Below are 14,680 nucleotides of genomic sequence, written 5' to 3'. Positions count from 1 at the left end.
CGCACCTAACGAGCCTAAAAGTCCTCAGCCTTTTTTTTCCTTTTTATATATTGGCCACTACACACAAAAGGCAAGTGGGCGGCAAAACTTGTAAAAACACACTCAGCTCGCCTATTTCCAAACCTCTTGAGCTGGACTGCAGCTGAACTCGTCATTTTATCACCAACAACACGACTGTGTGAAATGAGCACATAATGTTACATTTCAAGTATAACTCGAGAGGACGTGTGAAATTACATGCTCTAAATTCAGCATCTATAAAACTAAAAGCAAATCCTCGAGCCGTGGATGAGAAGCATGAAGGCAGTAAATGCGCAGGAACCACTCTGATCTCAAGCCGATGAGAAAGTAGGCTGACTGAACTGTGCACATACTAAGATACTGAACACGTATAATCAGCTCTGTACTTTACTTTCAAAGAATGCTTTGCTGAATTGTCTCGACAGGTGTTTGGGGTTCAGGTTTGTGCTAATCTGTCCAAATGTATTAAATTCTTGTTCAGAGCTCTGCAAGTGTTCTCTTTCTCTTCTGAAAATTGGATTGAAAGACAGAAGCAGAGAGAGATTAAAGTAGGGTAACTCCCCCAGGTTCTTCTACCACCTCCAAATGTTGCTCTCCTTCGCCCAATAATCAACCTCGCTCCAGAAAAAGTTGGGACAACTAGTAAATCCATATTTTTTTCACAATGAAACATAGAAAACACGTCAAATATGTAAACCGAGACACTTTAAAAGCACAATAAATGCTGAAAGGTTTATGGAAGTTTAGGATCAACATATGCACCCATCTATACCGCATACTGTGTCTATTACAACACCATGGCATCGTGCTGAAATGCCCTGCCTGCAGTCCAGACCTCTCACCAGTTGAAAACATTTAGCACATCATGATGTGATCTGATAACAGACAAGAACAGGACAACATTCCAGCAGCTGGTCTTCTCAGTCCCCAGACTTTCACAGACTGTTGTTCAAGTGTGGATGCTGTTCCTATCAAATTCAAAGTCACACTGTTTTTCTCTGTTTAAACATTTGACGTGTTTTTGTGTTTGAATTTAATCCAAATCATTACATTCTGTGTTTTTTGTTTTTTACATTTTAGACGATGCCTGATTTTATTTTTTTTTTTAGAATCAGAGTTGCAAATGATAGCATGAGGGTTGTGCTGTAACATTAGAAAAGCAATAACATAAACTCAAAAACCACGAGGCACAAGTGAAACATCACCCTGGAGAGCAAACAAAAGCAAGAGAAGAGGAGGTGCATCATCGTCTGTGTTTTTCAGACGCTTGTGGGATTCATGAGTGTATTTCTGATTTGTCTTGCCTCACCACTATACTACCAAGCCATGCTGTTTTGTAAATTATAAGAGTGCTGCAATGCTTAGCAATATCCTAATGTTGAGCAGTGTTGTCTTTTTAGAACATTCACAGCAGGAGATTAGCCTGAGTGCTGTGCATTTAACAGGAAAACAGAAAACATGAATTGCTGTTTATTTTTTAGGAGCGCTGCAGCTGAGCTCCAGACTGTAGTTTTATTCCACACCACTGAAGCCATGATTGTTCAAATAAGACTTAAATAGGTTTTGTCTAAATTGCTTTCAATCATGAAAGCTTGTGTAAATTTGCATGTAAAGAAGACTGAAAACAAAAAGAAGACAGAGCTACAAGTGAGCAGATAGTGACACTGTTGCATTTGGACAAATCTTTAACCTAGGAGGTGATCAGCTCCCTGTGCTTATCCTCTAATATTGAGAGATAGCTTAAAACGTGCCTGCAGCATAGGAAAGTTGTAGACTGTATGCTGCAGGGTGACAGAAAAGAAAGACAGCTACAATAGTTCATCCCACAGGTGCATGGATAAAAGGAAGTTCAAAGGTTAAGACTTTCCTGATAACGTCTGATAAGAAAAGCAGTCAAAATTCTCGCCTTCAAAGCGACAAATCCTCAAGAAGGTTTTGGGGGATTAAAAACTCCACTTAAGTGCTTCCTGCCGATGGGATATAGAGTACCATATGACAGTCTTGCTCTCGATGAAATTACATTCAAAGAGATAGGAAGCTCAGGATAGGAGGAAAATGTGCAAAAGCTTTGAAGTTGCTTTTAGTTAGAATCAAATAGAAGCTGGAAAGCATGCACTGAAAGCACGACACAAGATAAGGATACACCTAAAATTACATTTAAAACACTGTTATTTGTTATCTTGCATCAAACATTACCACTTTCTTCACATTTCAGTTGACTAAAATGTTTTTACAGTTTTCGTTTTTTGATGACTTTGAACTGGGGCTGAAAGTGGTTGTAATTTAATTCAAGAATTCATGATAGTTTAATTTATACAAACGATTCCCAAAAAAGCACCTTGTGACGGAAAATATAAGCCTGAACTTGCACTGATCAAATTTAGAATCAGCGCTGTCGTTTTCTTTGAAAACCCAAATGGAATTCTACGCTGCAGCACTACCAGAGAAAACTTTTGATGTGAAGGATTTCTAAAAATGAATCAAATAAAGTAATATTGTTAAAAGGTTGCTCTTCTGTCAAATGCTAACAGAAAACAGTTGTCATTTGGTTAAGTGCTCTCTGACCTCCCTCAAGGCCTCTGAGCTGTAGACTGTTCATCTAATAGCTTTAAGGTAGTAGCATCGTGGCTGAGCTGAGCCTGTCTGATCGGGGATATCTGGAAGAGAGGAAGGGGGGTGTCTGTTGTGAGAACTCAGCAGGGCACAGCCTTTAAGAGCTGACTCATAAATTTTACAGTAAAAGCTGGTTGGAATAAGTCATGTGGAAATGTAAAGCAAAGGCTTTTAAGGAGGACGAGACCATCATGTGCGACTGAGCTAAATATTATCAAGAGAACGTCCAAGTTGCAACCACTGAAGACCAACTCTTGACAGATAATATGCCTGCTATCCACAGCAAAGCAAGCTTGGAGAAATGAACTCTCTCCCACTGTAGGAATATGTGGCATGTCACACAGAAAACTACAGCTCCACTGAAAGGATGACAGCAAACTGTCACTGCACCTGAGAAATCTTCAACAAGTATTATGGGAAAATGTCATTTTCTCAGCGTATACAATACCCACATTGATTCTGACATAGATATGATGTTACAGAAAGGCAAAATGGTTACAGATCAACATAACAGAAAATGACTATACTGCTATGCATACAAGGATATTTGAATTTCTAAGGCAAGTAGCACTGCTCAGCTACTGAGCTCAAAGTGAGCGTAGACGTACGGTATGTAACGGATAAGGGCAAGGCTGGAAAAGATGAACTCCAATCAGGTTAAATGGACAGTTTGGAGTCTCGACAGTCTGACTGCTTGTCTTGAGAAGACTTTCTAATAGGAACGTCTGGGCCCTCTAAGGACCTATTAGCTCCCGTCCATCGTGTAATACAGCAGGATGGCAGCAACTCTCAATGATACATGTGAGATAATAAAGCCACAGGGATGCTCTAGGAGTCTATCCTGTGAGAACTGCAGTCTGGTTAACAAAGAGTGAAGAAAAGATGCAATACTGTCTAAATTATCAAATCAAAAACAGATACTGTGTGAGAGTTCCTGTTTAGATCCTGTTGCGAAAATTGTTTTTATTTCCTAATTAAAAAACTGGACAAAGAAATACAAGAAATGCAATATGAAACTTTCTGCAGCTTTGCAGTCACCACATCCCATCTACAGGAGAAACTTCAAGACATTCTCATCACAGCTAAAGAACAGGACTATTGGCAATAATGAATTATGTAACGCTGTACAATGTAAGGATAAAGGCTGTGCAGTGTTGTTTTGTTACACTGCTGAATGAAGGGTAAATTTAGACAAAGGGTAAATTCTTGGGAGTAACCAAGGAAAAGTCAACAAATTAACATGTGGATATAATCTAAGTGCAAAATCTCAGGGTCCTTAATGTCATCCTCTCCAAAAACAGGTATGGGCAACAGTTCATCAGTAGTAACATTTCTGGCAGACTGAGAATTGCAGATTGAGCCCAACCAATACATTAGTGGGGGCAATATATAAGATATCAGCTATTTGCTGATATACTAGCCTCAGCACATAAAGAATAGACAAGAGAAACACCTTATAAGCACGTTAGAAGGGTTGATAATGCAGTCTGTTCCCCAGAGGGCAAAGTAACTAAGTACAGTAAGTTATTAATTCACTTGTTGTGACTTGTAAATAACTACACTTGACAAATGATTTGAGTGTCTGAAAGATTCAGATCATGTTTTTAACTCACCAAACGTTCGGGTCAGTGTTGATCCTACATCTGTATCAGCTGACACCAATCTAGACCAACCAGACTTTCTAATATTTCCAATTATTGTCATCTTTACTTCACTTTCTGCAAATATCTCTCAAGACTATGTCTGAAAAATGTCTTTAATTGAACTGTTTCTGATGCATGAACTGTAATCTCTCATCTATGAGGGGAACCCCCCACCAACACCCCACCCTCACTGCATCTACAAACTCATTAGCCTATAGTGATAATGCTGGCAGGGCTGTGATCAATCGCGGCTTCTGGTAAACCTAGTGGAGTTTTTCTTTTTCAGGTTTAATCAACTACAAATGTGCTACAGGTGTGCTGTCTATCTGCATTGTTACTACATCACAGTAATTCAAAGAGCAGATAGTTGGACATCTTTACCATAAAAATTAAAAGTAAAATAAATGGAAATAAATAAATCAGATCTAATTTTTTTTACATGTCAGTATGTTAACATATATGCGATTATGTATTTTGAAATTTTAGGAAACCTGTTGCATTTGAATTTGCCTGCCACTTAAAAATGTTACTCCCTTTACGTTCGCTTCTCTTCTGTAGCACTAGCTATACTGAAGCACCACAACCAGAACATCTCTGGATTGTTGATGAGTGGGTACAGTAAATGATATGCAAGTAAATGTACAGTAAATGATTTCTTAAACCTCCTACGTCTATAGGATTCTCTTTTATGTGTTATTGTTCCTTAAAAATTGGATTTGAATTGGACTGGAAGGTGGACAATGATGTAGAATATTAACTCTCCTCAAATGTGCTAAACACAAAGTAGCAAGTCTGTTTTGAAAATGTGAGCAGAAAATAAGGATAACTTTCTCAAAGTGTAGTAAGTAAAAATCAAATGAATTCAGTCGCCTCGAGGCGCTTAAATAAATCCTCAAGTGCAGGTACCAAAAAATAAAACACTTAAGTGCAGTATTTGTACTTCAGTAATTCCCACCCCTGCTTATATACTTACAGACAGTTAAGTCTGTAAGTATTTATGTCCTTCCATAACAGCCTTTCTTCAGCTGTAAAGTGGGATGATACAGTAACTTGATTCTTACTTGGTGTAACTACAAAGGTGCTTATTCCAGGAAATAATTCGTCCTATTCAGCATGAAATTTCACTTCTTACCTGATGAATCTGAAGCACCAGACTCAAAATCCAAGAGCTCAGCCCAGAAAGCACTCTGTATTTAGAATATTTGGTAAATGGTAAATGGCCTGTATTTGTATAGCGCTTTACTAGTCCCTAAGGACCCCAAAGCGCTTTACACATCCAGTCATCCACCCATTCACGCACACATTCACACACTGGTGATGGCAGCTACATTGTAGCCACAGCCACCCTGGGGCGCACTGACAGAGGCGAGGCTGCCGGACACTGGCGCCACCGGGCCCTCTGACCACCACCAGTAGGCAACGGGTTTATATATATATACATATATATTTAAATATATATATCCTGAAACATCAGTAGAAATGCAGAAACTTTCAAACATCTTCAATGATTTTCACAAACAGGGGGAGTTAATTAAACCCGTGAGGGTGACGGAGAAATAGCGAGGACAGTGAGTTCACAAAACAAATGAAAAACTGGGAAGAAAACAGCCGAGGGGAGCACCAACCACCACTGCAATGTCCTTTCTGTAATGGAGCCAGAAAAAGTATCGAGCTAGAACTTTGTCTCATCTAGTACAAGAATAAATGTCTTGGTGTGTCCTGTGCTTTTAAAAGGAGTACAAAAGAAAAATCACAGATATCTACAGTTGATTCCGAGCCCCAGTCCTGCCTTATTCCACAACAAACACAAGAGACCTTTCATCATTTACTTCTTCTTAAATGATAAAAAAAATCAGAACACCCAATAACCCGGGATCTGTCCAAATGGTACAAGACTGGGGCTGATGATTGATCTGCATTTGATCACCGCACCACTGGCGTCTTCCAAGACATAAAGTAGAAAGATATCTATTCTGTATCTTTCAAGAACACCTGGACAATTAATTGAAAATGAATCAAAGCTAATTCAGAACCTCTAATTGTGCTCTAAAGTGATTTTGATTTGAAGGCACATCACCCATTGCTGACAGCATTTTCCAAACACAGATGGCACAGTGATGGTCAGACTCATGCAGCAAATCCAAGAAGGGTCCTCATTTTGTCTGATATTTGTACAAGGCTCAATCTTGAGGTCAACACAAATCTTGCGCTGCAGCCATAAGTACAAGCTGTCTCCAGCATGCAGCCCACCCCTGAGCAAACCACAGCGACTCACAGAAGGTTTCAGCGCATTAGTGGAGCGTGAATCCAGTCCACTAGTCAAATTATAGGACACACAGAAAACAAATATTATATTATGGAAAACCATGTAAGGAGCTCTGAAACGCTCTTTACTTAGTTTGTCAAAGAAAATTCTCACTAAGAAGAATCTTCGCAATTAATAATTGATTTATTTCTGGTTTGCAAGTTAAAAGAATCTAAACTATGAATAAAAACTAGAGCAACAAGCTGAAATCATGAAATTTAGAACATTTCTATGTGCAAAAGTATAATAAATAACACAATAAATAAATTAAAAAAGGATCAAAATATGTGATAACTGAACTTCTACCAATGGCCCGATCACCTCACTTGTATCTGTAAATTTCATATTATAAAGTGCTGTGAAAATGCAGCAAGGAAGTTAGGTATAAAAGTTCTATTGAAATACATAACAACACTGTGTATGTATCAGAAACATTTGGTTGACGATGGCCTTGGAGGGAAAAGGACATAAAACGTGGACGGCACTCCAGCCCAGCGAGTCTTCCAAACCAGACAGGCTGAGAAATGCCTTTCATTTCAATGTGAAGGACTTGAAAATAAATCAGAATACTGCAATACATCAAACACTGCATTCCTTATCGCTCTGTGGTGATTTGTGGTAAAGAAGACAGATTAACCCAGGCTCTGCCTTAGCAAGTCAAATTAAGCCTAAGATGAGCTAACCCTCACACTGCGCTCAAGATAACCGACCTTCCCTCCAGAGTCTGCTCCTTCTGGTTAGAAAAAGTCTCTTTCTGTTGAAATAAAAGTACCTCTGACTGGCTAACAGGGGGAGCGTAATAATCTTTAAAGAGGGAACAGTGGAGTGAAGAAGATGCTGTAATTCCTTTTCCTCTCCTATTTTTCTTTGTAAAGATTTCTTGTTTTACAGTTCCTCCACCTTCTATTTACTGAAGCTGCAGGAAGTGATTTGGAAATGTGTATTCAAAGTTAAACTGGCAGCAGCGAACGAGGCAAGCTGCAGTTTTTTCCTCCAGCTTTGTACTCTTTAACCCTCTGGGGAACATAAAATGAAGTACTTGCATGACAATACAAAGTGGCTTTAACTGAGCCCGTGTTGATGCTAAGCATCTAAATGAGTGGGGTCAACTTTGGAAAAGGAACTTCTGTGTTTTTTATACTGTCTCTGCTGAGGCCGTGAACAGTTTGGTGGGAAAGGGGCCGAAGCTGCTTCGTCCTGCTCCTTTCTTTGAAAAGCAGGGATCATGGAAATGTGAGTGAGAATGGCCCTGTGAGTATAGCCTCTTCCTCTGGTGAAGAACCTGTATGAGCTGGATGTTCGTGCACGCTGACCAGGCAGAAGCTTGAGAGCAAAGTGCATTTTCTGCTCCAACAGGAAGAAAGCATTTTCCCACTAAAAATGTTCCTGGTGGTACAAGATGCCTGAGAGACTAGAAAGTTGATTAAGCTTTGATTTACTTCCACCTACAGAAACAAGACTGAAGGGCTGTGAAATGTCTTAAAAATTGACATTTCTACTGTTTACTTTGAAACATACTTCAACAAGACCCCACCTGACATTTTGGTATGAATGATCATAATAATGTGGGGGATGTTTCAGCTAAACTATTCTTTCCAGCCCAGCATCCTTCAAGTTATCACAGACCTTGTCAGTTGGAGCTCCAGCAGCCCGATGGTAACAAGCATCGATTTTGTTTTCTGCTCACTCCACCAAAGCGGTTTCAAGCTTTGAAAGAAGAAGAGAACAGCAACTGTATTTGGTGACTGAACTCCCACACTTCATCCCATTTCACTGTAAGTGCTCTTTGTGATGAGCGCAGAGCGGGGGTAGGTGGGTGGGAAATATAAGCATGGAGATAGTTAGTGGATGGTTTGGCTCCAGAAAGGCTGTATGATGATGGCACGATTGTTCATTATCTCTAATTATCTGTCCATTAGTGATCGCTGACGAAGGTGCAGTCTCTCAGTCGTGTCAAAGAGGAAATCCTCGAGGGGACTCCAAGACAGGAACAAGGCTGGTTGTGGGTGGCCAAACACATCAGTGAGGAAATGCCACTGGTTTCCTGTCCCACAACAGTATATTTCAAGATTAGCCCCTATTGGATGTGTGTCCCCTTATACAAACAGACACAAATGTGCAGGCTGGCTGCTATCTCTCTGAAAACACACATCACACCACATCGTATTTTGAGGGAGGAAAGGGTCGAGACAACGACTTCCTGAAGAGGATCCACGACATCACTAACATGACAAAAATAAACTACGGTGCGTGGTTTTATTTTGTTTTACTGACTCTTAGCTTGCTAGTCAAACATGAAATAATCTACATGGAGAGTGCCTGTATTATTAAAAAACAGCTCATGAGACCATGATAGCAATTAGCTCAATCATATATGATACACATTTCCAAGACCCTTTATTTAAGTGGTAAGATGCAGCCTTGACATACTGTTGAGGACATTTCAAGTAACACTGGTCCTGATGTATCATTAAGTCATGAAGTGAAAAGCTGTAAAGAGCAAGAGCTGGATTAACATCCAGCTGCTGTCACTTCTATAAGTGCTACAAATTCAAAAGGTTTTTGAGGTGAAGGTAAGGTGCCTATTAAAGAAATCAGTCAATTAGTCATAGCTATCAATCACCCACCAGGGCAAACAAACAGCCATAGAGACACTCAAATTCCTCCTATCCCCAACTCGATGTGTGTATCGACACCGTCGTCAGAAAAAAAAGTTGTCCCTGTCAGTTTTTTACCTTGCCATTAAATCATCAACAGTAGCTGTCAGTTTCTGGCTACTACGGCATCACCTTGACACATCCGTGTAGAAAATAATCCATTATCAGGTGGCTTTTTCTCATGCAGAGCTTTTGAGTGCCAGACTCACAAATATATCCACAGCACTGAATTACTGCTCTGACAGCTGTGGCAGTACCCACGGGCTTTTTCTTTGACTCTCCAGCAGTCAGAGTTATGTCACTGCTTCAAACATCGGCAGATAACATAAACAGGATAAACATGAAATCTGACTGGCTGCTTCACCAGTCAGATTTCATGATGACCTCACCCTTTATTAGACAGATAGTCAGACACTGAAGCGATAAAAGGATGAGGAGTGTAAGTGTTTGTAAGAACAATGCAAACACTGCTTACCCATATGGAAAAGAAATAGTAAAAACTTATAAAAGACTTGCATAAGATGTGGCCTACTTCATATAGTGAATCATATAAGGCTTATATGATTTACTCATGAAAATGGCCACTTTCATATATTGTTTTAGTAAGTATCCAAAACATACAAGTTTCATTTATATAATTTTTCTAGGGATCTTATATCTGTTTTCACTCTTGTATGCTTTTCATACAAGTTTCACACAAGACAGATACAAACTTTATAAGATTTATATATATCTTTTCCATATGGGTAATCATCCAGGTAAGCAAATCCCATTAAGTTGAATGTGTTCATATGGGAGAAATGTTTTGTCACTCATCCAAGTAACTGAAGGTCAGCACCACTGACTAGCAATGGGCTGTGCGCTCAGATTTGTGTCTCACTGCCAGCCTGAATGCAATTCGCACAAACAGTTATTATATTTAAGGGAGAATTATTTTTTCACAGAGGGCAGGTAGGTTTGGATAACATATTTCCCTTTTTAAGTGAAATGATTATTCAAAAACTGTACTTGAGATATCTTTGTCTGAAATCTAATGTTAGGGGTAATCCATCTGTCTGCAGCCTAAGGCTGGAAGCTTAGGTATACTGTGTTGGGCCCTAAAGGCAGTTGCACTTGAGACCTTCAAGGAGTAGGGAGTGCTACGGTAACTTGGCCTGCCAGCACCCGCTGCTAAATAGAGATGAGTTTAAGTCCTTTCCCTTGATGCCTGATGAAGAAGGAGCTCAGTGTTTGTTGATTTTGGCTCGCTGTGGTAGGAACATGCAGCATAGATAATAAGCAGTGCCATTAAGAGAGGGAGCGCAAGCCTTAGTTTGCAGATGAACGAGCAAAAACACCCCACTGACATGTTTACAAAGTGCTTTTATTTATTTACTACAGCCCAGTACACAAATAACTTGTTATTAATGCATCATGAGGTGCAGTCAATCTGATGTGTAATGGATATTTGTGACTGTGAAATTCTATTATCATGGGTACGCATAATAAGCGGCTGTTCAACGACTAGCATACGCAAATTCACCTCATGTTTTTTTAGCATTACTTATTATTCATTTCTAGAACTGGTTGACCAGCAGCTTGAAAAAAAAGCAAAACTACTCAAATAAGATTCAGAAAGTGGATAGATGATTAACGCTGCTGATTCTGAGGTAACAGGAGGAGGAGTTTTAGTTCCTTGCCCCGATTTCGAGTGTTATTTTTCAACCAGCGCAAGTTATGATCTTCTTGTAGCTTGAATGCTACACTGTGCCTCATTTCAGTGCATCATGCTTGAATGTATTGACAGCCTAATTGATCTGTGCAGAACAGATGGGCAGGCAGGTGGGGGGAGGAGGAAGGTACGCTCACTGTGCGAGTGCATGTTTGTTCTCAGAAATGACTACAAAGCTTTTTGTGTCTTTTTTCTTTCTGCAGAAAAAGGAATGTTGTCAATATTCCAAAAGCAAAAACAAAATGAGCTACTGCATATTGGAGCGCTGTTAGGAGCCATTCCAGTCGGCAGTGATGACTGTAACATAAAAATAACAAAGTAAATCTAGGTTTACAATGTGGAGTGCAGCTGGTAAAAGTCTCGCGCTGGGCTTCCATCTGAATAGCCACCTAAATGGAACGGTGCTATCTCATTTTTGAAACACTGTACTGGTTACTGACTGCCAACAGAATTCACAAGAACTGTTTTGTATCAGTGTCCATTAGTACGTCCATGGGTTTGTGCAAAAAGCATTTTTCAAACAGCACATTCATCTCTGTGGGACACATCTTAGAAATTCGGAAAAATAAAAATACACATCTTTTTACTTTAGTCATTCACGTGGTTTTGGTTTTAGAGTGAACTGGTCTTTTTGCCACCAGGATCTAGTGGTTGTGCCCCAACTTTAAAGAGGACTACTCAGACATCTCAATACAATCTCGGCAGCAGTTATAACTCCTGTCAAACTGTCCTTGATCAATCCATTAAACCCCTCCAAACCTCCTCCACTGTAACTCACTGAGGCTGACAGCATGTCTGAAAAACCTTGTGCGCAAAATGCACAACTGCCAGAAACAGAAGAAAGGGTTTTAAACAATGGCCATCTCGGTAATTGTGCTATTTCAGCCACATTACACCCCACGGTACTTCCCTCCCTAAAGGAAATTGAGCTGTGTGCTCAGACTGTAATTACAGAGTGGTTATCTAGGTTTGGTGTCGGCTATTTCATCTGGCAACTAGTCTGGTGAGGACATCCACATTGCAACAAAGCAGCTGTTTTCAGCTCCTGCCTTGAAGTCACATCAATAAAGTACATTGTAAACACATGAGTCACTGACAGTCATTGGAGAAGAGTTTCCTGAGGTCATCGAGGTGACTGATAGTGACAGCGGTGATTGGCAGATTCCAGTGTCATATTACTGGAAAAACAGTCTGAGACCAGACTCTGTGACTCTGGCTCCGCATGAACGGCCCCTTCACACGAAGACGAGGGATGGAGAATCATTCCTAAACTCTTCTTCATTGCGTCTTCTTCTCCACATATATCTGTGCTGGCACTGATCTGAAGCTTCTTCTTCCTTTTAATCTATGCCACTTTGTATAACAGTATCAGAGTGTGACAAGAACACACATTTAAATGTAAATTTACCGACGGGGGGGAGTCTGCTGCTAAAAACAGTACAGTTCTCTCTTTTTTTTAACTCACCATGTGTTTGCTAAAGTGAAAATAAGCAGCTTTAATCCAGCCTTTATAGTCCCAGAGGAGCATCTGGAGTCAGTGAAGGAGCACTTTCACAGATGCTGAGTTCATAGGCAATGTTTACAGGCTTGTAAAAGGGAGCCTCAGCAGTGGGGCTGGGCCCAAAGACACCACACTGACACAAACGATATCATCCCACTTGTGTCAAAAAACATTGCTTTAGTACGTCGCACATGGAGGTTCATCTGTGCTGAACACAGACATGAATGCATGTTGACAAAGAGCCTGTAGCCAACTGGCAGCAATTTCAGTTATACACGTGTGATTGATGGAGGATCTGAGGATCCAGCAGTCTCATTTAAACATATCTCTATCATCCCAGAGGTGTCTGATGTCTACAAAAAAGAGCCATACTATGACTCGTAGTGTGCGTATGTGGCAGATTTCGCTTCTGAAAGCTGAAATCAAAAGCACCATATGCATACATCTGAAGGCAGAGTCATGAAACAACAAAAGCCAATATTGTGCATCATACATTTATATCCAGGGATTCGGTGACACTTAAACCTACACTGTTTGGTACTCTCCACCACACAGACTGGGACATAGAGGAGCTGCTTAACATTTTACACGCAGCAGCAGCTGGTAAAGGCTTTTTCCACCAAACCTTGTACAGTAGCAAGAAAGCATGCATTTTTTAGCAATGCTGTCCACAGAGGGACTCAAACTTTCAACCCTGCCACACTCACTTACAATAGTGGAGAAGAAACTGAAGGGTTTTTGTTTCACAATTGCATTGTGTCCATAATTCATCTAATGGGCCCAATGCTAGAGATAAATGAGCCAGCAAAGTCAGATTTCTGTGGGGAGCAGATGCTGGTGATAATCCAGTATCCCCTGGGCAGGTCACACAGTAAAGCTGCATATGGGCTACTCTGCTGTCTGTTGTTCCTAAGTGGCCTTTTAAGTGACATCATCTAGGAGGATTACTCACTTATGCACAAATGCTGACATAAAGGGGGCTTCCTACAAGATCAGCTGACTGATGTGAAATAGTAACTTTGTAAACTTTATAACGGACATTGTACAAGTGTTTTGTTTGTTTGATAACCATAACCACAAAATAAGCAATTTAAAACTTACCATATGCCAAACTTCCGAGTGCAAATACAACCAGTAAGGGAACCAGAGCCGGACTGTACTCCATTATACAAATGTGCACATAGGTAGATAAGGTTGGTGGCAGTCTTTAGGCTGTCAAACAGCAGCAGCAGCACTTATAATTTCCACACAGACCCACAAATGAGCGCCAGCCTATGGTATGAAATGTCAGCAACTAGCAGCGGACTCCGCAGGCAGCATCTCAGCCGCTCTACAAATAAACCATAAGTTCAAACTTTAATCCCTCAACGCTTCTGCAAAATCTGCGTTTAGTGTCGTACAAAGCAAGCTGCAGGTGATGATCGGAGGGGCGGCTGAGAGTAAGGTGAAGGCGGCGCCCGGTCAATGAGTCCCGTTTTTTCCTCTTTTTGTTTGTTTTTAACAGAGGAGAAACATTCATCAGGGCTTAGTCCTGTAGAAAAACAGCCCCAAAGTAGCCGGAGTCATCGTACCAGGACGAAACGTCCACTTTGTTAAAAGCTCAGCTCCATGTGTGTCACTGCTCCGTCCCTCTCTGTCGCTCCGCCACCAGCACTGAGCCTCAGCAGCAAACAGTGCGCTCCCGGAGCCAAAGCGCACCACGGTAACAGTGGCCACAATGGCATTACCGGCTTCCGCTTGTGCTTTCAAAATAAAATTCTAATGAAGCAACCTGATGCAATGCCTACGGCTATGTTATAAATTGATAAGTTAGAGAAGCATATCTTTAAGAGGGTAATCACTGGAAAATGAATATTAAAAAACAGCTGTGTTAATGCCAGTGGAGCCGGCAGGTCCTGACTGACCTAACAAAATGTGAATGATTGGTTACAGAAATCATTCAACCTGTCAGGGTTTCTATGCACCTCATCTAATAGTTTCGACTCCGGAATATCTATCTATCTATCTATCTATCTATCTATCTATCTATCTATCTATCTATCTATCTATCTATCTATCTATCTACACAGAGAGAGAGGGAGAATCTACACTATTAACAAAAGCACATCTCAGTTAAGCTGTGACAAAACCACCAGCCTGCTGTAACAGTATGCTGAAGGCAGACTCAGCATGCCTCCGGTTCATCCTTGTTTAATTCCGACTAACTTTACCACTCCAGTACCATTCTCT

General features: G+C 40.5%; 1 protein-coding gene across 6 annotated transcripts in view; it reads right to left on the bottom strand.

The window, feature by feature from the left end:
• The window catches only part of robo3 (roundabout, axon guidance receptor, homolog 3 (Drosophila)), a 164,103-nt gene that overhangs the window by 77,265 nt on the left and 72,158 nt on the right, over positions 1-14,680 (bottom strand). Inside the window, exon 1 of one of the 6 annotated variants that reach the window (XM_085288288.1) lies at positions 13,553-14,105. The exons of the other annotated variants lie outside the window; for them this stretch is intronic. Coding sequence (XP_085144414.1) covers positions 13,553-13,616 — 64 coding nt within the window. The 5' untranslated portion in view covers positions 13,617-14,105. Of the gene's footprint in view, positions 1-13,552; positions 14,106-14,680 lie in introns of those variants that run through there. 6 annotated transcript variants of the gene reach the window in all.

The sequence above is a fragment of the Mchenga conophoros genome, linkage group LG10 (genome assembly GCF_057382185.1).
Source record: "Mchenga conophoros isolate Kocher_MC1m ecotype Shallow Benthic linkage group LG10, M_conophoros_male_GT1.1, whole genome shotgun sequence".
In the NCBI taxonomy this organism is placed as follows: domain Eukaryota; kingdom Metazoa; phylum Chordata; class Actinopteri; order Cichliformes; family Cichlidae; genus Mchenga; species Mchenga conophoros.
This window is presented reverse-complemented; position numbering and strand designations above follow the sequence as displayed.